This window comes from Argentina silus (assembly GCF_951799395.1).
Source record: "Argentina silus genome assembly, chromosome: 3".
Lineage (NCBI taxonomy): Eukaryota > Metazoa > Chordata > Actinopteri > Argentiniformes > Argentinidae > Argentina > Argentina silus.
The window spans coordinates 12,771,130-12,794,865 of NC_139657.1; the positions used below are offsets into that span (position 1 = coordinate 12,771,130).

A 23,736-nucleotide genomic window follows, 5' to 3' on the forward strand; every position below is an offset into this window, starting at 1 on the left:
ATCCCCTAGATCTTACTTGGGGACGTAACAGACTGACACTACTAACAATAATGTAAATACAGCGAAAACTACCATTTACTGTAACAAGCAGCCATTAATGACAAACAAACACCCATTCAATATATTTATACTAAATCACTGAAATATGATGTGAAAGACCACCCATTAAGTAAACTCAGGTAGTCATGTTACAGTATAACATTCTATACTGTATGTTTGCCACCCAAACAGCTACAAGGGCAGCTTAAGAAAAACAAAACATTTTAAACAAGGTACCTTTATACTGCTATATACGTAGATGCTGCTTTGAATAGAAACAAACAAGAGACATAAATTATTTTAAGTTGCAGTTTATTAAGATAAATCGGCTGTGATCTACAGTTTAATCTAAAGTAAAGTAGCTAAATAACAGCTTAGGTAAAATGGGAATCAGAGTATTCACATTCTATGCAAAAAGCGAAGTGGGGTGGGGATGGAGTGGGTGGCTCATTCAGACTAGTGTTAAGCTGCGGCGCTTGCGAGCGGACAGCCTGCTGGCGCTGTGGCAGTCTGTGTTTCGGCAGCTACATGCCTCAACGTGGATGTAGGTGTAGGGCACCAGGTCTCCGTTCAGACACTGCAGGTCGACTGTGCGGTTGCTGAAGTGGGACTCCTGGCAGCAGCTACAGGACTGCTGCATGGTGGCAGCCAGCTCAGAGTACCTGCAGGGGAGGGAGATGGAGAAGGGCTCACAGAGATGTACTGTAGAGTGGCCATTGTTTTCAAGACATAACACCTACATTTTGTTTTACAAAACATAATTTACAAAACTTAGTTTGAAGTCTTAAAGGTGAAGCGTGTAGTTTTGCACTTTTCTGCCCTCTCTGACCACACTGGAAATTTGAAAACGTACATTTGCTACATTATCTAATAGCAGAAAATGTGCATATCCTTCTAAACAAACCATAAGTCGAGGTTGAGCACTGGCTTTGTCAACCATTGTTACAATTACCATTGTTACAATGGTTGACAAAGCCAGTGCTCAACCTTGACTCCAGAGTTTAGAAAGTTCTTTGTTTGGACCAAAAGTCTTCACTGAATGTTTAAAAACTAATTTTATATCTCATTCATGATTACAAGCGATTTCATCATGGGCATTTAGCACTATTTTAAAGCTCACATCTACATACTAGACCTTTAAGCTTGTATGACAAAATCAAGCCACTGTTTAAAGGTGTGATATTGGTATTGTTTTCCTCCTCACTTGGTGAAAGTATTGCAGGATCCCTCACAGTACGGCATGTTCACCACTTCCACAGACTGGCAGCCTTTATGGTTGATGTGGGTTGTCATAGTTCCTATCTTACAGCCCTTCTCCTTCTCCACACCTGTTGGGAGACACATTGTTGACTTGTTTTCATGTTTTGGGATTTGATTGAGAAGGGGAAAGTGATTATTTGATATTTTAATGCTGTTTTTGAATTGTAAATGTCTCTCTCTTAAATGAAAAGTATTTTTTCAAGTATACTTACACATTTTACAGCAGCCATTTGCAGATGTCTGAATTGAATCCTGGGGAGTCAAAAACAAGAGCTCCAACTTACAAAAAAATAATCCTACATTTTTTATGCATTTCATGAAACAGCTGGATGACACAAGTTATTTTCCTGTCAAATTAAATGTGTATAATAAGAGAACCATAATTGTCAACTAAACTCACAGGTTGGCAGTTGCTCTGCTGGAAGGGTGGGCACAGGGTGTTGGAACTGCTGGCCACTAAAGTATCACCATTCTTCACACAGCTGTAATGCACACACTTATTTCCAGAGGGTGACCAGGTATCTCCAATCTGAGTAGAAGCACATACAGTACATACACACACACACACACACACACACACACACACACACACACACACACACACACACACACACACACACACACATACACAGTGTGAGACATCTAGCAGTGAACACTCATATTTTGAATTGTTGTCTGACACTGTATTTGGCTAACATACAAGAAACATCCACTAACCTTCAAGAACTCAGTAGTTCCATTGACATTGATGACACAATGGGTTTGAACACATTTGCCACAACATTCTGTGTTGGACTCAACATACGCATATCCCTAAGAGACGGGGTACATAATAGATTAGAGACTTGCTGCAACAACTTTTGCTTTATCAGTTCACAGAATAATAAAGAACAGATGGCTCCCCAGGCCTTTCATACAACACTTCAATTCTTACAGTGCACATGGTATGGGCGTAGGTTTGATTTTAAATTTTTGGGGGACACTTCTGGTGGAGGGCTGCGACATGTCCCACCCATGCTTAATGAAACCCTACGCCCCTGTGAAGATGTTGTTGAATGAAATTCAGAAGGGAAAAACAAGTAGTCTCTGAAGTGTTTTACATATGAGCAGAGACGATGACTATCCTTGTTCCTACCGTTTCACAGTGTGTGCCACAGGACACAAGCTGACAGGAGATTCTGAATAGATCAGTGTTGGGATCAACCTCCATGGTACATTTGCAATCCTGACATTTGACCACTGGTACTGAAGAGCCAGGCTAGAACGCAGGAGAAGACATTAGTAACTGATACTGTACATGCAATCTTCCTGTGATGTGCCTTACAATAGTATATGAACAAAATATAAATGTTAATACATTTGGGTCATGCTGTTCTGAAATTAACAGTCCATATTACATTTACATTTCATATCTTTACTCTATAATTACCTGGTACTCCATATTTTTGTGGACACAAACTCTTTTTGCCTCTAGGAAAGAAAGAGAGAGAGAGACACACCAATTCACTGGAAATTGTAAATGAGAGGTTGAAACTCATTATTTTAGCAATAAAAGCACTCTTTAAATGTAGATATTGCACAAAAAAGAACAATACCACATGTGTGCTCTGGGCAGCATTTTCCTTCAGGGACAGAGACCACTGGGGTATATCCAACAGGACAGTTCATGCTGCTTAGTGGACAAGTGCTGCTGTCACATTCTGGGGGGGATATAAAGAGAGTTTGAAAATGGGCATAATTACATACAGTATGCTGAGTAATTTCTTTATTCTTTATGAAAGAAACAAATATGGTGAAAATTGTGGGTCTTACTGCAAACAAGACTGGAGCAGCAGGGATCTGCGGGATCCGTCTGGTTGGCCAGGATGAATCCTGGCCCATAGCAGGACGTAACAGGTGGTTTCGTGCAGACCTTAGGTTTGCATGTCACAGACTTGGTGGATTCCTCACAAATGCAATTCTGGCAGTTCAGCTCAAACCTCTCGTTGAACTGTGGAAAGGGAGCAGAAAGGGAGGTTAATTCTCTCATCATATATACTGCAGATGCTATATAAAGTGGTTGCTCATAGAATCTTGAGGACCTTTTCATGACAGTGGCCTTCACCAACAGGTATCCATTTGCAATGTTGAATAATATCAAAAGTCTAGCTTACCTCTCGTGGCACACCTTCAGGATCCAGACATCCTGCATAAACACAAACACCACAATCAACCCAAAACATTTTCTAAGAGCACTGATGATCGTGTCTGTATCATCAATGAAATGGACCACATGCAGTTGCAGATGGTTGAAACACCATGATTAGAATGACTAAGATCTTGATATTGAATACACTTACCACACTTGTCAACACAGATCCCAGACTCCTTATTGAAGAGCATCATACCATCAGGGCAAAAGCAGCCCTCTGTTGTAAAGTTCATAGTGGGTTCGTTGGAACTGTAAAATTCAACCAACAGTGAGAACTCAGTTCATAGCAGCTTTAACTACTGTATATCTTAAAATTGCAAATCTATTCAAATTCCAAATCAACAACCAAACGTTCAAGCTGATCAGTAGATTAGCATACTGGGCATTGAAATAAAACAAATGATTGGACAATTGCAATATTGTCCACCTGAATTAAAGAAATAAGCAAGGAATATTTTTGGTCTGCTGTACTCCTTTAAGCCGCAATCAGTAATTTGTGAAGCCGTTTCTGAATATATAAATGTATGATATACTGTATACCCATTGATTCTAGAAGAATATTACTTGTAGATGTCTCATGAGCATACAACTGTCTTACCCCATCATAACTCAAAATCTAAGGTTGTTTACTCCAATGTTTACAAACAAGAAGACGTAAACAAACACTTTATAGCTTTAAAGTATGTTTTAAACTTCCATGTTGATGACAGTTTGTCAGTCCATGCATCCAGAGTTATTTCTATAAAATTGAGAGTGGTAACATTTCTCCAACCCCATCCCTCAGCTGTAAGTGGCAGGGCTGACGCTGTGTTATTTTTTTAAATGACAGACTGTGGCTTTAATGTGCTTCTTTGAAATTCAAACCTACTTGTCTTCACAGGTTGGCTGTTCTACAAAACCACAGGGCTTGTAGACTTTGTCTGCTGGGCAGTCACTGGCTGTTAAGGAGAATAAAACCCAGTCAATTTTTTTCCACTGAATATTAGCTTGCCATAAATCAATGTAGCTAATGTATTATGATTAATTATTCATAATTCATCAGTTAAACATATACTGTTTTCCTTTCTATTGACATAACACAATTTATCTCTTCCATTGTGCACTGTTCTTATGACAAGTTGGCCTACCACATAGTGTGGTGTGGTTCCTCCAATGCAGGCAAACTCCAAATTGAGCACAGGCAGCAGCATAAGTCTGCAAGCTTGTGCACACCACCACGGGGTTGGCCACATGGCAGCTATCATAAACACAGCCCGCATAGAAGTTGTCGGGAGAGACAAATGGATGGCATTCTTCAAACAGGCTGTGGATTGAAAACCAGTGGAACAACTGTTAGACATGGATATTCATTTTTTTTCATCTGCAATCTTGTTATCAAATAAACATCAACACTGAAGATAAATGGGTACAACAAAGAATCACATTCCAAATGTACAGTATCAGCTTCTTTGCACCTTTCAAAATGTATGTTTATTTTTGGGCCTGTGGGAACTTGCGTAATAAAGGTGTGAATTAACTGGAACTTGATTTGTGCTGTTTACCTGCCCTTAAGCATATCACACATGGAGTTGGGCTTGCACTGTGTCTGTGTTGGGCTGGGCTGAGGGGCAGGTGGGTTGGTAGGGAGTGAGGGTGGTGCAGGACAGTCTGGCTGGTAGAGGTCTTTGACAGGCCAGTAGTCTCCCATCACAGCACAACTGTCCACCAACTGGCCTCCAGGCAACATGCAGTCATCATGCGGGTTGTTGTTGCATGTCCCTGACAGGATACACGTACACATGAACGAGGACAGCCAGAAACAATGTTCACCTCCAACCTCAGATAAATGACTTTCATCAATACAAAAAATATCCAGTTAATGCTTTATGACACCATGCTACAGTAAGAATCCCAAGTGGTCAGTCAGTGACACAGAACAATGACTGATATACACCCTTCCACACCCAAGTGGTACAATATACACTTAGGACAACCAAAGATGTTGATATTCTTACCACAATGTCCCTGTGTGTTCTTGCCAAAGTGTTTGAAAGGAAGGTTGACGCTAAAGCCAGTGACACCAAATGTCACTACTACCTCTAGCTTTGGAATCTCCAAAACCATCGTAATACCAGTGTTGAGGACCTTTACACCATTTCGTGAGAAGGGCAGTCTCAGGGTGACTCCGTCAATGAGAGCCTACACAAGAGATGGCAGGGAAAGAAGGATAGAATTATCAGTCATAAGATGTCTTTGGTGAAGGACAAGGGAATCCAATATATACAAGTCTTAACACATGAAGACTGTTTCCCTCAAAACAAATATAAGTATTTTTTAGTTAGGTATATAATAATACATTGGAGGTTGATATAAGTTGGAGGACTTCAAAGACATCTTTGATATCAATCAAAACTACTGAAATGAAGAACAAATACACAATTAAGTCCACATAATGGACTTCATGACAATATGGCCCTGATATTCTAAGCATACATTTTCAGTCTCTCAAAAACAAAGCCAAACAATGAAATTGATAGGAATTCTGATAGTTATACTCAACCAGCTTTGAAAATTACCTCCAGTTGAGCCGCACCAATGACGTTGTGATTCTTAAGTGTTATGACTTGTGAGCCATAGGACACAATGATTGATCGAGGACAAGACACATCCTCAATGGGATCACAGAAGACATTGTCAATATAAATATTGAAGTCGTGATTATGTCTTATCTCCTCCATCAGGACATAAGTACAGTTTCCTTGAAAACTGTAGAAGTGCCCATCAAAGGTTATGTAATGAGGATCTCCCCAGCCCTCACAGATGCCTGAAATGAAAAAAAGCTGATTTCTTGCAAATGTCTGTGATTATACTATACATTTAATTACAATGTCTTTGCAAAAGCTCTTGTTACTCACAGTCACACACGTAATGTTGGCAGCAGTAGAACTCGTCATACACAACTACTGGTTTCTTGCCATTTGTACAAGTGATTTCCTCAAGGGGTGGACATTCATATGGAATTATTTCAATGGTATTATTCTCAATGCATCTGGCCATTGTGCAGTTGCATATGAAGAATGTCTCATTTTGCTTACATTGAGAGAAAAAAAGAAAATAAAACTTCAACAGTCTTTCACAATAGACACAGATACAATTAATTCTCAGAAAACATTTTCAAACCTCATTGATATAAAATGTAATCATGTCTTATTGAAGTTATTGTAGCCCAGTTTATGGAATGAGGTTATGATGCTTACCACTTTGTCCCACTCAGGGCATGTGGGTACATAAGGGGTTGGTGTGGGACAAGGTCCAGTGCTGTTCTTAATCTCACAAATGGCAGAACAGATCATAGTGAGACATACACCTGATCCTATATGTTCGTTGTCAAATATGGTTTCTCCTGATGACAAGAAAGTAGAAAACATGACACTCAATTAATAATAATTGATCATTATTATTATTAGCAGTGTAGAGAACAGTTCAACCACTGAAAATCTATTTATGTGGTAACAATGGATACTTTTTAAAGCTTACTTCAAATAATTGAACACAATTGGTAGCAACCTGGTACGAAATAGTGCCTTGTGGTGTTTGTTACAATATATTAAGTTCACATATATAAATAAGTAATAAATAGGTTATTATTGTGTTATAACCATTTCTCATATAGTACCTGTCTCCTACAATAAGACAATATCAACAACAAAATGGAGTAAGAAGTCCTTGGTATTTTGGTTAAGATAAGTTATGAAAATCCCATTAATATATCTAGTCTATCAGTAATATTAATCAAAATCAAGTCATCAAGTATATCTGAAGTGTATTGAGTATAGTTCATAATTAGAAAATTGTGCAAAAAAATAACAGAATGTGTGTTTATTTATTACATTCATGTTGTGTCTTAAAAAACATATTAATGTAGAGAAGCTTTTCTTACCAGGTTGATAATGCTGGCCGTTGATTGTACAGATGCATTCTGTAGTTCCAGTTGGAGTTGGTGGTTTGGAAGTTAAAGGTGTTGTTGTTTCAGGTGGTTGAGTGGTTGTTGTTGTTGTTGTTGTTGTTGTTGTTGTTGTTGTTGTTACGATAGGGGTAGTTGGTGTTTCTGGTGTTGTGGTGGCCTCTGTTGGAGTTGTTGGTTTGGAAGTGAAAGGTGTTGTTGTGCTCGGTGGTAGAGTGGTTGTTGTTGTTACGATAGGGGTAGTTGGTGTTTCTGTTGTAGCAAGGGGCGTTGTTTGTTCTATTGTAGTGGTTGGAGGCGTTGTGGATTGAGTTGTTGTTTCTGGTGTTGTGGTGGCCTCTGTTGTAGTAGATGGAGTTGTTGGTTTGGAAGTGAAAGGTGTTGTTGTGCTAGGTGGTTGAGTAGTTGTTGTTGTTGTTGTTGTTGTTACGATGGGGGTAGTTGGTGTTTCTGTTGTAGCAAGGGGAGTTGTTTGTTCTACTGTCGTGATTGGAGGTGTTGTGGATTGAGTTGTTGTTTCTGGTGTTGTGGTGGCTTCTGTTGTAGTAGATGGAGTTGTTGGTTTGGAAGTGAAAGGTGTTGTTGTGCTAGGTGGTTGAGTAGTTGTTGTTGTTGTTGTTGTTGTTACGATAGGGGTAGTTGGTGTTTCTGTTGTAGTAAGAGGTGTTGTTGGTTCTGTTGTTTTCACAGTAGTTTTTACTGTAGTTTGGGCTGTTGTGGTTGATACTGTAGGAATTGTTATGGCTGTTGTATTGCTTTCACTTGGACCTCTTGATGGTGTTGGACCAGTGACAAGAGATTCAAACGTTGTTGACGAGAGAGTGGTATTGGAAACTACAGTAGTCACAGTGGTGGCCTCTGTTGTAGCAAGGGGTGTTGTTTGTTCTATTGTAGTGGTTGGAGGCGTTGTGGATTGAGTTGTTGTTTCTGGTGTTGTGGTGGCTTCTGTTGTTGTAGATGGAGTTGTTGGTTTGGAAGTGAAAGGTGTTGTTGTGCTAGGTGGTTGAGTAGTTGTTGTTGTTGTTGTTGTTGTTACGATGGGGGTAGTTGGTGTTTCTGTTGTAGCAAGGGGCGTTGTTTGTTCTATTGTAGTGGTTGGAGGCGTTGTGGATTGAGTTGTTGTTTCTGGTGTTGTGGTGGCTTCTGTTGTTGTAGATGGAGTTGTTGGTTTGGAAGTGAAAGGTGTTGTTGTGCTAGGTGGTTGAGTAGTTGTTGTTGTTGTTGTTGTTGTTACGATGGGGGTAGTTGGTGTTTCTGTTGTAGCAAGGGGAGTTGTTTGTTCTACTGTAGTGATTGGAGGCGTTGTGGATTGAGTTGTTGTTTCTGGTGTTGTGGTGGCCTCTGTTGTAGTAGATGGAGTTGGTGGTATAGAAGTAAAAGGTGTTGTTGTGCTAGGTGGCAGAGTGGTTGTTGTTGTTACAATGGGGGTAGTTGGTGTTTCTGTTGTAGCAAGGGGCGTTGTTGGTTTGGTAGTAAAAGGTGTTGTTGTGCTAGGTGGCAGAGTGGTTGTTGTTGTTACAATGGGGGTAGTTGGTGTTTCTGTTGTAGCAAGGGGCGTTGTTTGTTCTATTGTAGTGGTTGGAGGCGTTGTGGATTGAGTTGTTGTTTCTGGTGTTGTGGTGGCTTCTGTTGTTGTAGATGGAGTTGTTGGTTTGGAAGTGAAAGGTGTTGTTGTGCTAGGTGGTTGAGTAGTTGTTGTTGTTGTTGTTACGATAGGGGTAGTTGGTGTTTCTGTTGTAGCAAGGGGAGTTGTTTGTTCTACTGTAGTGATTGGAGGCGTTGTGGATTGAGTTGTTGTTTCTGGTGTTGTGGTGGCCTCTGTTGTAGTAGATGGAGTTGGTGGTATAGAAGTAAAAGGTGTTGTTGTGCTAGGTGGCAGAGTGGTTGTTGTTGTTACAATGGGGGTAGTTGGTGTTTCTGTTGTAGCAAGGGGCGTTGTTGGTTTGGTAGTAAAAGGTGTTGTTGTGCTAGGTGGCAGAGTGGTTGTTGTTGTTACAATGGGGGTAGTTGGTGTTTCTGTTGTAGCAAGGGGCGTTGTTTGTTCTATTGTAGTGGTTGGAGGCGTTGTGGATTGAGTTGTTGTTTCTGGTGTTGTGGTGGCTTCTGTTGTTGTAGATGGAGTTGTTGGTTTGGAAGTGAAAGGTGTTGTTGTGCTAGGTGGTTGAGTAGTTGTTGTTGTTGTTGTTGTTGTTACGATGGGGGTAGTTGGTGTTTCTGTTGTAGCAAGGGGTGTTGTTTGTTCTACTGTCGTGATTGGAGGTGTTGTGGATTGAGTTGTTGTTTCTGGTGTTGTGGTGGCCTCTGTTGTAGTAGATGGAGTTGGTGGTATAGAAGTAAAAGGTGTTGTTGTGCTAGGTGGCAGAGTGGTTGTTGTTGTTACAATGGGGGTAGTTGGTGTTTCTGTTGTAGCAAGGGGCGTTGTTGGTTTGGTAGTAAAAGGTGTTGTTGTGCTAGGTGGCAGAGTGGTTGTTGTTGTTACAATGGGGGTAGTTGGTGTTTCTGTTGTAGCAAGGGGCGTTGTTTGTTCTATTGTAGTGGTTGGAGGCGTTGTGGATTGAGTTGTTGTTTCTGGTGTTGTGGTGGCTTCTGTTGTTGTAGATGGAGTTGTTGGTTTGGAAGTGAAAGGTGTTGTTGTGCTAGGTGGTTGAGTAGTTGTTGTTGTTGTTGTTGTTGTTACGATGGGGGTAGTTGGTGTTTCTGTTGTAGCAAGGGGTGTTGTTTGTTCTACTGTCGTGATTGGAGGTGTTGTGGATTGAGTTGTTGTTTCTGGTGTTGTGGTGGCTTCTGTTGTAGTAGATGGAGTTGTTGGTTTGGAAGCAAAAGGTGTTGTGTCAGGTTGTTGAGTGGTTGTTGTTGTTACGATGGGGGTAGTTGGTGTTTCTGTTGTAGCAAGGGGCGTTGTTTGTTCTATTGTAGTGGTTGGAGGCGTTGTGGATTGAGTTGTTGTTGTTTCTGGTGTTGTGGTGGCCTCTGTTGTAGTCGATGGAGTTGTTGGTTTGGAAGTGAAAGGTGTTGTTGTTCCAGGTGGTTGAGTAGTTGTAGTTGGTGTTGTAGTGGCTTTTGTGGTAGTTGATGGTTCAATGGAAGGCGTTGTTGTGGTACATATAATGCAACAGAGAACTTGAATCTTATAATTGAAACACTTTCTTGGTGGTCTAATCTGATTCTTTTCTTCACACACCAAACCATATTCAACATTGCAGTCCACAACTTGGCCAGTTTGAGTTATAAAGTCTTCAAAACTCACGTTTGGATAATCTGTTGCTTGACATCGAATGTCTTGCCGGTTTTCACAGACTTTTTTACCGCTTTGTGTGATATTATCATATGTTTCCCAGTCACTCTTATCTGAACTGTCATCCTCGTCATACCATTCTGACCATTCACAAGTAGGAATACAAGGTGTAGTGGAAGTGGAAGGTGTTTCAGTTGTAGTAAGGGGCGTTGTTTGTTCTGTTGTTTTTACAGTAGTTTGGGCTGTTGTAGTTGTAGATGGAGTTGGTGTTGTTGATTCTGTTGTAGTAGATGGAGTTGTTGGTTTGGAAGTGAAAGGTGTTGTTGTGCTAGGTGGTTGAGTAGTTGTTGTTGTTGTTGTTACGATGGGGGTAGTTGGTGTTTCTGTTGTAGCAAGGGGAGTTGTTTGTTCTACTGTAGTGATTGGAGGTGTTGTGGATTGAGTTGTTGTTTCTGGTGTTGTGGTGGCTTCTGTTGTTGTAGATGGAGTTGTTGGTTTGGAAGTGAAAGGTGTTGTTGTGCTAGGTGGTTGAGTCGTTGTAGTTGGTGTTGTGGTGGCTTCTGTAGTAGTAGATGGAGTTGTTGGTTTGGAAGTGAAAGGTGTTGTTGTGCTAGGTGGTTGAGTGGTTGTTGTTGTTATGATAGGGGTAGTTGGTGTTTCTGTTGTAGTAAGAGGTGTTGTTGGTTCTGTTGTTTTCACAGTAGTTTTTACTGTAGTTTGGGCTGTTGTGGTTGATACTGTAGGAATTGTTATGGCTGTTGTATTGCTTTCACTTGGACCTCTTGATGGTGTTGGACCAGTGACAAGAGATTCAAACGTTGTTGACGAGAGAGTGGTATTGGAAACTACAGTAGTCACAGTGGTGGCCTCTGTTGTAGCAAGGGGTGTTGTTTGTTCTATTGTAGTGGTTGGAGGCGTTGTGGATTGAGTTGTTGTTTCTGGTGTTGTGGTGGCTTCTGTTGTTGTAGATGGAGTTGTTGGTTTGGAAGTGAAAGGTGTTGTTGTGCTAGGTGGTTGAGTAGTTGTTGTTGTTGTTGTTGTTGTTACGATGGGGGTAGTTGGTGTTTCTGTTGTAGCAAGGGGCGTTGTTTGTTCTATTGTAGTGGTTGGAGGCGTTGTGGATTGAGTTGTTGTTTCTGGTGTTGTGGTGGCTTCTGTTGTTGTAGATGGAGTTGTTGGTTTGGAAGTGAAAGGTGTTGTTGTGCTAGGTGGTTGAGTAGTTGTTGTTGTTGTTGTTACGATAGGGGTAGTTGGTGTTTCTGTTGTAGCAAGGGGAGTTGTTTGTTCTACTGTAGTGATTGGAGGCGTTGTGGATTGAGTTGTTGTTTCTGGTGTTGTGGTGGCCTCTGTTGTAGTAGATGGAGTTGGTGGTATAGAAGTAAAAGGTGTTGTTGTGCTAGGTGGCAGAGTGGTTGTTGTTGTTACAATGGGGGTAGTTGGTGTTTCTGTTGTAGCAAGGGGCGTTGTTGGTTTGGTAGTAAAAGGTGTTGTTGTGCTAGGTGGCAGAGTGGTTGTTGTTGTTACAATGGGGGTAGTTGGTGTTTCTGTTGTAGCAAGGGGCGTTGTTTGTTCTATTGTAGTGGTTGGAGGCGTTGTGGATTGAGTTGTTGTTTCTGGTGTTGTGGTGGCTTCTGTTGTTGTAGATGGAGTTGTTGGTTTGGAAGTGAAAGGTGTTGTTGTGCTAGGTGGTTGAGTAGTTGTTGTTGTTGTTGTTGTTGTTACGATGGGGGTAGTTGGTGTTTCTGTTGTAGCAAGGGGTGTTGTTTGTTCTACTGTCGTGATTGGAGGTGTTGTGGATTGAGTTGTTGTTTCTGGTGTTGTGGTGGCTTCTGTTGTAGTAGATGGAGTTGTTGGTTTGGAAGTGAAAGGTGTTGTTGTGCTAGGTGGTTGAGTAGTTGTTGTTGTTGTTGTTGTTGTTACGATAGGGGTAGTTGGTGTTTCTGTTGTAGTAAGGGGCGTTGTTTGTTCTATTGTAGTGGTTGGAGGCGTTGTGGATTGAGTTGTTGTTGTTTCTGGTGTTGTGGTGGCCTCTGTTGTAGTCGATGGAGTTGTTGGTTTGGAAGTGAAAGGTGTTGTTGTGCTAGGTGGTTGAGTAGTTGTTGTTGTTGTTGTTACGATGGGGGTAGTTGGTGTTTCTGTTGTAGCAAGGGGAGTTGTTTGTTCTACTGTAGTGATTGGAGGTGTTGTGGATTGAGTTGTTGTTTCTGGTGTTGTGGTGGCTTCTGTTGTTGTAGATGGAGTTGTTGGTTTGGAAGTGAAAGGTGTTGTTGTGCTAGGTGGTTGAGTAGTTGTTGTTGTTGTTGTTGTTGTTGTTACGATGGGGGTCGTTGGTGTTTCTGTTGTAGCAAGGGGAGTTGTTTGTTCTACTGTCGTGATTGGAGGTGTTGTGGATTGAGTTGTTGTTTCTGGTGTTGTGGTGGCTTCTGTTGTTGTAGATGGAGTTGTTGGTTTGGAAGTGAAAGGTGTTGTTGTGCTAGGTGGTTGAGTAGTTGTTGTTGTTGTTGTTACGATAGGGGTAGTTGGTGTTTCTGTTGTAGCAAGGGGAGTTGTTTGTTCTACTGTCGTGATTGGAGGTGTTGTGGATTGAGTTGTTGTTTCTGGTGTTGTGGTGGCTTCTGTTGTTGTAGATGGAGTTGTTGGTTTGGAAGTGAAAGGTGTTGTTGTTCCAGGTGGTTGAGTAGTTGTAGTTGGTGTTGTCGTGGCTTTTGTGGTAGTTGATGGTTCAATGGAAGGCGTTGTTGTGGTACATATAATGCAACAGAGAACTTGAATCTTATAATTGAAACACTTTCTTGGTGGTCTAATCTGATTCTTTTCTTCACACACCAAACCATATTCAACATTGCAGTCTACAACTTGGCCAGTTTGAGTTATAAAGTCTTCAAAGCTCATGTTTGGATAATCTGCTGCTTGACATCGAATGTCTTGCCGGTTTTCACAGACTTTTTTACCGCTTTGTGTGATATTGTCATATGTTTCCCAGTCACTCTTATCTGAATTGTCATCCTCGTCATACCATTCTGACCATTCACAAGTAGGAATACAAGGTGTAGTGGAAGTGGAAGGTGTTTCAGTTGTAGTAAGGGGCGTTGTTTGTTCTGTTGTTTTCACAGTAGTTTGGGCTGTTGTAGTTGTGGATGGAGTTGGTGTTGTTGATTCTGTTGTAGTAGATGGAGTTGGTGGTATAGAAGTAAAAGGTGTTGTTGTGCTAGGTGGTTGAGTGGTTGTTGTTGTTACGATAGGGGTAGTTGGTGTTTCTGTTGTAGCAAGGGGCGTTGTTTGTTCTATTGTAGTGGTTGGAGGCGTTGTGGATTGAGTTGTTGTTGTTTCTGGTGTTGTGGTGGCCTCTGTTGTAGTCGATGGAGTTGTTGGTTTGGTGGTTGTTGTTGTTACAATGGGGGTTCCTATGGTAGTTGTTGTTTCCGGGACTGGAGTTGGAGTCTCTGGAGGCAAAGTGGAAGTGGTTGGCGAAGTAGTTGTGGAATATATTGTAGTTGTCGTGGATTGCGTTGTCGTTGTTGTTGGTGTCGTAGGAGTTGGGAAACAGGTTTCATTGGAGAATATTACTGTTGAGTTTATGCAAATTGCATAATAGCACATTCCCAGGTTATCGGTGACGTTATAAATAACCTCTTGATCTTCATATAAAGTTCCATTGTAAAAGCATCCATCACACTTCTCCACACATGTCTGATCCTTTTCATCAAATATTGGTTTGTCTTCTGGGCATACTGGATAACAACCTATAATATAGAGAAGTTACAGTATGATTTAGTTGTTTTCTTGTCGTTTAGTTGTTTGATTGGGTGGCTTTTATGCATTTCTAGGTTCTCATAATAACAGGGTTGCTCACCTTCCAGATTGGGCAGAGGGTTGCTGCAAATGCCTGTTGGATTAAGACACGTCTTGTAGCAAGGTGTGTGGCAGGGGTTGTAGTGCCACATGCATTCATTTGGATCGTTGTAGTAGTCACAAAAGATAGCTGAAAGAGAAAGATAACAGTTTTCAAGTGGACACACTTATCAGCAGTACTCTACAAATGAAGCTTAAGTGCAGGTTCAACCAGGAAGACTCATCTGAATGTCATTTCACCTTGTTAAATAATAATCCAATGTGCTCAAAACATGACAGTTTTTAAATTAAGTATTATTAATGTCTCTTTTACTTGCTGCCTTTCACTAATCCAGTCACGCCTTTGACCCACTTCCTCCCCACCACCAGTGGAACGGAAGGCCCTGTCTACCTCTTGCCAATTGGCACGATGACAGCTTGCCCGTCACTTGCCTGCCATCCTGGCGATGACCCTGGGATATCATAATATCCTCAGGACAACAAGGCCATTGCCAAAACTATTCAAATTTCTAAGCTGTTCAAATACAGCAGCAAAATGTTCAACATTCAGTAACACCATATACAAACTATTGTATATGTATTTAAGGCATTCTGAATGCGTATTTGGCAGGTGTGGTGACAAAATCCATCCTTTCCATCCATCCAAGGTTCAAACTCAGTATTATATGCAAGATGAAGATAATGCAAATGGTTAGATACAATTATTCTTTACTTACGACAAATCGCTGGTGTTCTCCATGCAACACACACTTCAGCTTCATTGCAAGCCTGAGCATAAGCTGCAACAGCTGTGCAGAAACACTCACAGTCTCCCCCAGTGTCACAGGCACACGAGTCTTTCACACAATTATCATAAAATGGTGCAGGATCCACCTTAAAACAACATAAAGGGAGCAGATAATGCACAAATAAAATAAATCATAATAATATGATAAACTGTGTTTTGAAAGTGCCTCATTACAATATGTCAATCAAGGGCAAAGAGATGGACTTCTCTGCATAACCTCCACCCTCTGTATCACATCACTATCATGTATCATGTCACTGTTTCACCTCATTTAACTACAATGTTTACTGGCTATGCTAGGCCTCATACACAGCCCCTACCTCCCTCCACCAGCCTGGACTAAATGCACTTTAAAAATAGTCCATATTTATGTAGCCCGTATTTAGTTTTTAGTATTTAATGCTATAATTGCACTGTCTGCCTTACCTTTTTGCACCTCACCTAACTGCAAAGACATTTACAACTGCACCTCGCCTGTATACAATACTGCTAATGTTGTATGTTGTATGTGTATGTTATGTGTGATACCCCTATGTCTGTACGCTACTTGGAACCTGAATTTCCCCCTGGGATAAATAAAGTTTCTATCTATCTATCTATCTATCTATCTATCTATTATACTAAACTATACTGAGGTGAACAACATTGAATTCATTTATTTGTGGAAAACATACACCATTTTGTGTCTTGCAACACAGTAATAAAATGTTTTAATACATTTTTCTATGATGTCAACAATCATGTCCTTAGCATAGAGTACATAGTCACAATATCTTACCTTTTTGTGGCAATCTTTAAAGGTCACTCCTTTTATGATACTGCACTGCATTTTAGCCCAATTATGGCGATTGGGATTTGCGCTGCATGGGTCAACATTTGCTTCTGCATCAGGGCAACTGCTGGACACTTTCCAGCTGTTTGCAAAGTCCAGGGGGCTGCTCACTGGGAGCTGGCCTTGAGTGGTAAAGTCATCTATTCCATCCCCATCAAAGTCTCCACACAGGCCACAGACCCCACCCTACAAAGCCAGAGAAACACTCTTGTTGGTTGGCACATATAGAGCAATACATTGCACACAAACGCAATTGTAGATATACTGTATTAGTGAAATATGAAAATACTGCTTGGATGTTTCTTTGATATTCTCTCTGAGGCACTGAGGTGTTACTCTTGACATGTAATGTAACTCACCATATGATCTGGCTCAAGGATGATGCGGACTGTTGTTTTACGGTCCCACAACACTGCAAGCCCAATGGCAGATTCTATGACCAGGTACAGGCCAACGGGCCTCACTTTATACTTGATCTGAGGGCCGGTTCCTAGGTCCATCTCCTCATATGTGCCCTTTGACAGTTTGAGCTCTGTTCTCTGTAAGGGTGGATGATTATCAATCCTCTTGGCATTATCATGCTCAAAACAAACAACAATAAAAATATCATGTTGATCCATTTCATATTGAACCAATATTGAACGATCTCATTTTGAACCAACAGGTGGACATGGGGATGATTTCTTACCCCCAGTTGAATCCTAACGGATTTGGAGCAAGTTGTGCCTGTTGTTCCACATGGTATGTTCTCTGTGATCACTCGGAAATTGTCATGGCCTGTCCTGTTTCCACATTTGTTCTTAGACAGATAAAGAAAGTAATTTCAAAACTAATCAGACGGCACATTACATTATTTGGTTTGCACTAACACTGATATAAACCCATAAATGTCTGATATCTGATATCATGAGAATGACATTGCAATTTCTTCGTAAGTACAGTAGTACTATAGGTTATACATCATGTGCACTTCAAAGGAGGAGAAACCTCTTCAGTTGTATGATCCTGATACTATAAGCATTTACCTGGACAGCCACATAACCACATTGTCCTTGAAAGCCAAACGCCCTCTGATCAAAGGTATTGTAATGACCACTGCCATAGATGGTACAAGTTCCAGGGCACTTCCTATCTGTGCACTCCCATGTCCCCCTCTTGCAGGTGCTAGATATACAGAAAAAGCAACACAGAGTCAAAAATAATCTGAAACATGATCTTGTTATCTACTGTAGAAAGGTTACCCAGCCTTCATTTTATCACATTGCATCTCATCTCATATATTTAACAATCTCATCCTCAATCCTATTTCATTCCATCTGATTCAATCATATCTCATCCTACCCTATCAACTTCATATCCTTCTGTATCATACAATGTCACCATAATAACTTGCCATGTGTTGCATTGTTCTGAGATTTGTCTGCTTGATGCATAGAGGAACCCATCATGGTGGCATGGACAGTCATGTTCTTTTACACAGTAACCCTTCCCATCGTCAACTAGGCCACTGGGACACTGGCACCCAGACTCACACTCTGAGTACTGAGTTAGAGAGAGGAGAGAGAGACCCAAATCAAAGGCCAACAGATTGCAAGAAACATTTACATCACAGCACTGAGAACCAATTCATCATTGAAACTAGTAGTGTGATCAAAAAGACTGGTACAATATGAACATACAGTAATTAACCGTGTCACGTGCAGCTAGACAAGGGAATTTCGAAGCCACAGAATTAACAGAATTGTCATAGATATTTAAGAAAAATACAGTTTTAGAGAGGCAAAGTGACAACTTTATACACATGAGTTGCAGGAGAATTAAAAGCAGTGACCCTTCCATGAGTCAACAACTCACACAATCATCGGCATCCAGATTCCTACAGGTTCGTGCACACTGTACTCCCAGCTGCCCAGTGGCCGCAGTAGAGCAGTTGAAGAACACTTTTGGTGAGGGGCAGGCTGTAACAGAAACAGACATTACAGTAGGTTTCACATGCAGGGATAATAATACTGTATAATACACAATGCCAAAGGGACACAGCAAAGAAACGTACTCTCTGAGCTGGTTTTCCAAGAACGGCAGTGAAGCTTGCCATTGGTGCAGACACTTGAAAGACAAAACATTGATATCAAGAGCTATTCTATCATTGGGAGAATATGTCAGAATGGTCTAACTGGACATATTTCAAAGCCGGTTGTATACAATCTTTGTTGCTTTGATATAATCATGGTAACAGTCACTCACCAGTGCTCGTCCTTGATGTTGATGGACTTCCCTGATTTGATATGGACACCATTGTGATAGCAGGGACATTTTGCCATAGCCACACAGATGCCCTTGTCATTTAGATAGAGGCCATCTGGGCAAGAGCAGCCATCCACAGGCAGGAAGTCCTTGGTGCAGCCCTGCCTCTCAGAGCTTAGGGATGTGCATGTCAGCTGGCATCTCTGCAACTGGTAGGAGAAGGTCTGAGATGCTGGGCAGCTCTTGGTGTATTTATCTGTCCAAAGGAGCGTGAAGTGTTCATTAAAGTCATCACATGAATGAAGACATCAGAATTTAGGTGATCTCCTTTGTACTGCAACATATGAAGTCGAGAACCTGAGATCCTTACCACACACAAGCTCTCTCCAGCCTGACAAGACCACTCCCTTAGCTGCACAGGCTCGCACATAGGACGAGAACACTGCACACAGGCAGTCTTCACTCCTCTCACAGTTGCAGCTTGAGTATGTGCATCGCTGCAGACAAAATCATGTTTAGAGCATTCTAAACCATACATACCTAACTCAATAATACAACTCAAAACTCAAGTCATACAGTGCCAGGAATGCAGTACCTTGTAGTAAATATCAGGATCAACCATGGCATGGCACTTGGCAAAAGTGCTCTTTGGACTTCTCAGCAAAGAGCACCAGTGTTCAGCATACCTCTCTAAGGAAAGAAGAAGAAGAAGATGATGAGTAGTTTTCACATGTCTGCAACTGTACATGTTGCTGCCTTGGGTGCAAAAACATGATAATATGCTCTTGTTTCCAGCAAAAAGGCTACATTTACATGCCGATCCTGATGATAAAGTAATGATATACTGTATGCAGTCAGTATGGTAGCTCTTTGGTATCAAAAATGACAGAAAGAGTGGAGATGTATGAATATAATATAAGCAATCTGTTACAGTATGACAGGACACCATGACCAGCAAAGGGGACAGCATGGTAGATCTATGGTAGATTCTCTGTTCTATTCTCTATGGGACAGCGTACCATTCTCCACACTCAATGAACAGGGGTCGGTCAGCCTCTCCTCTCTGTCTTGGCAGTTGGTGCTGCTCTTCCAGGAGTTCCCAAAGGAAGAGGCTGTGCCCTCCACCATCCCCTGAGGGCTCTTCATATCATCAGACAGCACCATGTTGTAGTTCCCACATAAACCTACATAAAACAGAAATCATGATTTATCTATACAGTATATAATGTTGATATTGTATATACATTACATGTACATTATATCATATGATGTATACTCTGAGGGATGACTTGAACCTGAGAATAACTAACCTCGAGTCTTTGTCTTATAGCTCTGGTCCAGGGTCACATAGACCTGCATGATGGGAACGAGCTGGATCTGTAACTGTAAGCCAAAACTGGTCTGCAGCATGATGTGAAAGGAGGAAGGCTGGAATACGCTGATGTCAGCTATGAAAAGAAGATCAATAATCAATAACCACTTAAAAATACAGATACAGATACATGTTATTAAACAAGGTTAGGCTATTGCTATTTAGGTATTGCAGGTTATTTTTCATTACATTTTACTTTTTGATTAAATGTACTGTAATACTTCAACAACAGGAATCAGATTGTAAAAGAGTCCATGTCCCACCTGTGCTGTACGGCAAGTTGATCTGTGCATTGTGCTTAACTTTCCCGTTAGCTGCAAACACCAAAGCCTGGAGCAAAACAAACACTTAGCAAATCAAATGTACTATCTTTTGCTTATGTCAAATATCCATCTGTTGGGATAATACTCACATTATTTCTATCATTGTTCAGCAGTACCACAACTGTCTTCAGACAGGTGTCAAACTCTTCGCTTACACAGGGGACCAACTGGGCCAAAATGGAGAATTTATGACCCACATTATCCTGAAAAAAACGGAGGGAGAATGAATGAAAAAAAAAAATGTTAATCTAAATCCATTCAGACCATGTTCTGAGAGTGACATATCTAGTTTAACAGTTGAGAAAAGTGCACAGTAACTTTTGTTTACCTTGTTTTCCACCTTGGCTAGGGTGTAGTAGCAGTCTCCATGAAAGGTGTAGGCTTTCCCATCAAAGGTAGTCACATGTGAACCGTCCTCCATTGCACATGTCGCAGGACTTAGCAGGCTCTTACAGGACCACTTTCCATGATGACAGACACTGAGACAAACCAGAGATTGAGCTAATTAAAATGTTTAGTCATTTAAAAGCAAGCCAGAAAATGGTTCTTCATTCATCACTTCTGTACATAATACATGAAATTCTGTTATACTTGGACTTCACTGACATCACTAAACATGGCTAAACAGTACAGTATGCGTTGCAAGTTTTAAACTTTGATTTACCATTCTTCTGTGTCCTGTCGGAAAACCTCCCCAGTGTTGTAGACTTTGTCATGCTTGCACTGACACTGGTCTTGAGGAATGCACCCCCTCTTAGAGATATCATCATACACAGTCCCTAAGACATTGAACACATAAACAGCAACATGAATGTCACAGAATGAGATACAGTGCTGTAGAGTGTTGTAATTACTATTACAACATTATTATAACATGTTACAAAGCAATTTAGCAATTGCTTCCTAATTGATTTGTAATCACTCCAGCTGTTTTTGGTTTGTTGGGACTGTTCCTATGTGTACTGTATTTGCATTTATTTAAATAAAACATTAAAAGTAATTGTCACTACAGTAATTACATTGTTACTACAGAGGACTTGATTCAATTCAATGGATAAATGAGAAGATTAGTGTGACTGAATATGAGGCTGACAGTAGTGAATGACTGACCGGTAGGGCAAAAGCAGCCATCCACTTTGTGGTCCTCACACAGTGAACTGGTATCTGAGTATGTACAGGTGTCCATGCATGGGGAGCCACTTTCCAGATACACCATGTTGAATGGACACTGCTTGCCTGCAAAACACAAATAAAAACAAATGATTTGTACTCCTCCTCTACTATGTTGCACTTCCCTGTCAAGGAATGTTTTTATCTACAAAAAAATCCAAGAAAATTGTGAACATTATGATATATTTCTCACAATGTTACTGAGACAATGAGAGAAGACATTACCACAGAACTGGGGTGTCCTCCAGTTTGGGGGGTTCCCTCCAGCATGGGAGCACTGGCGGGAATACTCTGCCAGTGTGCTGCAGACACAGAAGTCATCAGAAGAGTTGGAACAGCCACACATGTCCTTCACACAGGCCTGGATGTACAGCTCAGGGTGCAGTACGGAGGCACAGGAGCTCCAGGAGTCTGAGCGTAGTCGCTGGTCACAGGTGTCATGCTACCATAGGTAAGAACAGGAGGGGAGGTTATAGTCATGCATGATGTGCTATACTGTACAGTGTGGCTGTAAAGCAGTTGTATAAAACCAATAACACATTTATGTGTGCTTAATCTTGACTATGCCTCAAGTGTTCAACTGCAGCATGGCTAAGCACTCAAACCACGATAAACCCTCTTGTGTGTTATTGCTTAAATACTCATGTCAGGTTGAGCACAAACGTACATATTCCTTGCATGTATCCCCCGCCAGTGGAGTGTCAGCAGGTTCATCCTCCTCCTCATAGGGATCCTCACAATCCTCATTGGATTTGTGGACCTTCTGCTTGTTGCCAAACTCAATGGGGCTTATCTGACGATCTGCATACAATTGCATACATAGTATCAGTTATTTAAAGTACACTTACTATTCTAATAATCCTTACTCTCTATTGTTTATGCTACTGTATGCTATGTTGTATAAAGACACGGGTTCCCAGGACAAAGATTAAGTCCTAGATTTAATCCTACATTAAAATGCATTTAATGGAGATTTTCTACAGAAAATGATATTTAGTCCAAGACTAGGCTTAATCTATGTCTGGGAAGCCGGTCCTAGGTGCAAGCCCCTCTCAGTGAATCACCATTTTGAATGAACTCATTGTAGATGGCAACATCATTGAAGTCTCCACAAAGTCCACAGGTACGATTGACATACTCAGAATCCAGCTCCACCTAATGCAGAGAGACAGTGATGGGTATACTTGTATCATGCAATCAATGTAGTAACACAAAACAAGTGGTCTTCCTTAGTAGGGAATAAGACTAAGTTAGTTCAGCTTCCACAATGAATGATAACATAGTCCATTTCGATATCCAATTTTGATTTTTAAGAACTAATCAGACTTATGGAAGCACTCAGATATGTGTTTTTCTGATAGGACCTCACCATGACTGCATCGTCACCATTCCACATGACAACGAGGCCAATTTTTGCAGAGAGCTTGGTGTAAACTGCATTTCGCTCCAACTGAACTCCAGCTTTGTAGAATGGCATGTCAATACTGCGAGAGAGAATGTATGTCATTAATATCATAGATCAAATTCACATGTACTATCAACAACAGATAAGACAAAAAGTCAAAAAAATAAATAATTAAAACCCTTCAAATGTTCAGGGTATGTCTAAGATGTGAAGAAAGCAAATCATGTAGAAACCCAATTCTGCTTGTGAGTAATCACAGAGGGTAGATACTATGTGGGATCTTTGGGACGACCCCTACCTAGTGACTATTTGGGTACTTACACCTCTCCGTTCACCGTGACCAGATTCTTGGACAGGTGGAAAAGAAGGTCATTGATGGTGACCAGTACATAACTGACTGTAGGGTTGCCATCCACCTCATGCCTCTTCATGTGTACTGAGAACTCCTGGTAAGACTCGTGGCAGTCAGAGGCAAGGTTGTATTCACACATGCCCGGGAACTGGTAGACATCTCCATCAAAGGTCTTGAAGTGCTCTTTGCCCCATGTGCTGCAGATGCTGTTAACATGGTTGCTGCTGCGAGCTAAGGATACAAAATGGGAGAAAAACCGTTATATTACTATCTCAACATACTGTAGGTCCTTAACTGTAAGTTGTCAAGTATCCATGAAGTATTTTAAAATAACCAATAAAATGTTGATATCTCTGTACTTATAATGTCATAGATCTAATAAAAATCCTCTAACCAAAATAATTGATAATAATAATAGCTGTTACTCTATACATGTCCATGTAGATCCAAATCAATTACCGTTCTTTCTGAGATACTGAAATTTACTCTGGTCTTACCCTGTTTGGCCATCACCTTGATGGCACTAGTTACGGAACATGCCAAGACACACAACCACAGTGTTCTCCAATCCATAGTGGCAGGAGGGGGCTTTAGTCAGCAGGCCAATGGTGACACTGCTGGTTGTCTGTCCCTTTATATTGAGATTGCTCAATCTCTTCTAACACCCCTTTCAAGGAAGTCCATTTTATGACAAGATTGTTCAAACATGTATGCAAATTCAACATTTGGAG

At 41.0% G+C, this 23,736-nt stretch overlaps 1 protein-coding gene across 1 annotated transcript; it reads right to left on the minus strand.

Annotated features, from left to right (window-relative positions):
- Positions 1-334: 334 nt before the first annotated feature.
- On the minus strand, positions 335-23,594 carry LOC310802500 (uncharacterized protein). Its single transcript, XM_083666906.1, has 44 exons — positions 23,503-23,594; positions 22,975-23,236; positions 22,618-22,732; positions 22,313-22,403; positions 21,916-22,049; positions 21,474-21,690; positions 21,189-21,314; positions 20,743-20,857; positions 20,407-20,557; positions 20,168-20,281; positions 20,019-20,085; positions 19,694-19,831; positions 19,403-19,567; positions 18,979-19,073; positions 18,754-18,880; positions 18,384-18,639; positions 18,193-18,245; positions 17,994-18,097; positions 17,533-17,681; positions 17,165-17,303; positions 16,828-16,938; positions 16,499-16,678; positions 16,086-16,325; positions 15,237-15,393; positions 14,522-14,650; positions 7,410-14,411; positions 6,727-6,872; positions 6,385-6,559; positions 6,046-6,293; positions 5,485-5,668; positions 5,032-5,248; positions 4,618-4,793; positions 4,359-4,428; positions 3,639-3,739; positions 3,453-3,484; positions 3,112-3,289; positions 2,895-2,999; positions 2,729-2,769; positions 2,435-2,557; positions 2,017-2,112; positions 1,700-1,828; positions 1,512-1,551; positions 1,244-1,367; positions 335-701 (listed from the first exon to the last, which is right to left on the minus strand). The coding sequence occupies exons 1-44, from the start codon at positions 23,576-23,578 to the stop codon at positions 491-493; spliced, it is 12,909 nt and encodes a 4,302-aa protein (XP_083523032.1). The 5' UTR covers positions 23,579-23,594; the 3' UTR covers positions 335-490.
- Between the last annotated feature and the right edge of the window lie 142 nt (positions 23,595-23,736).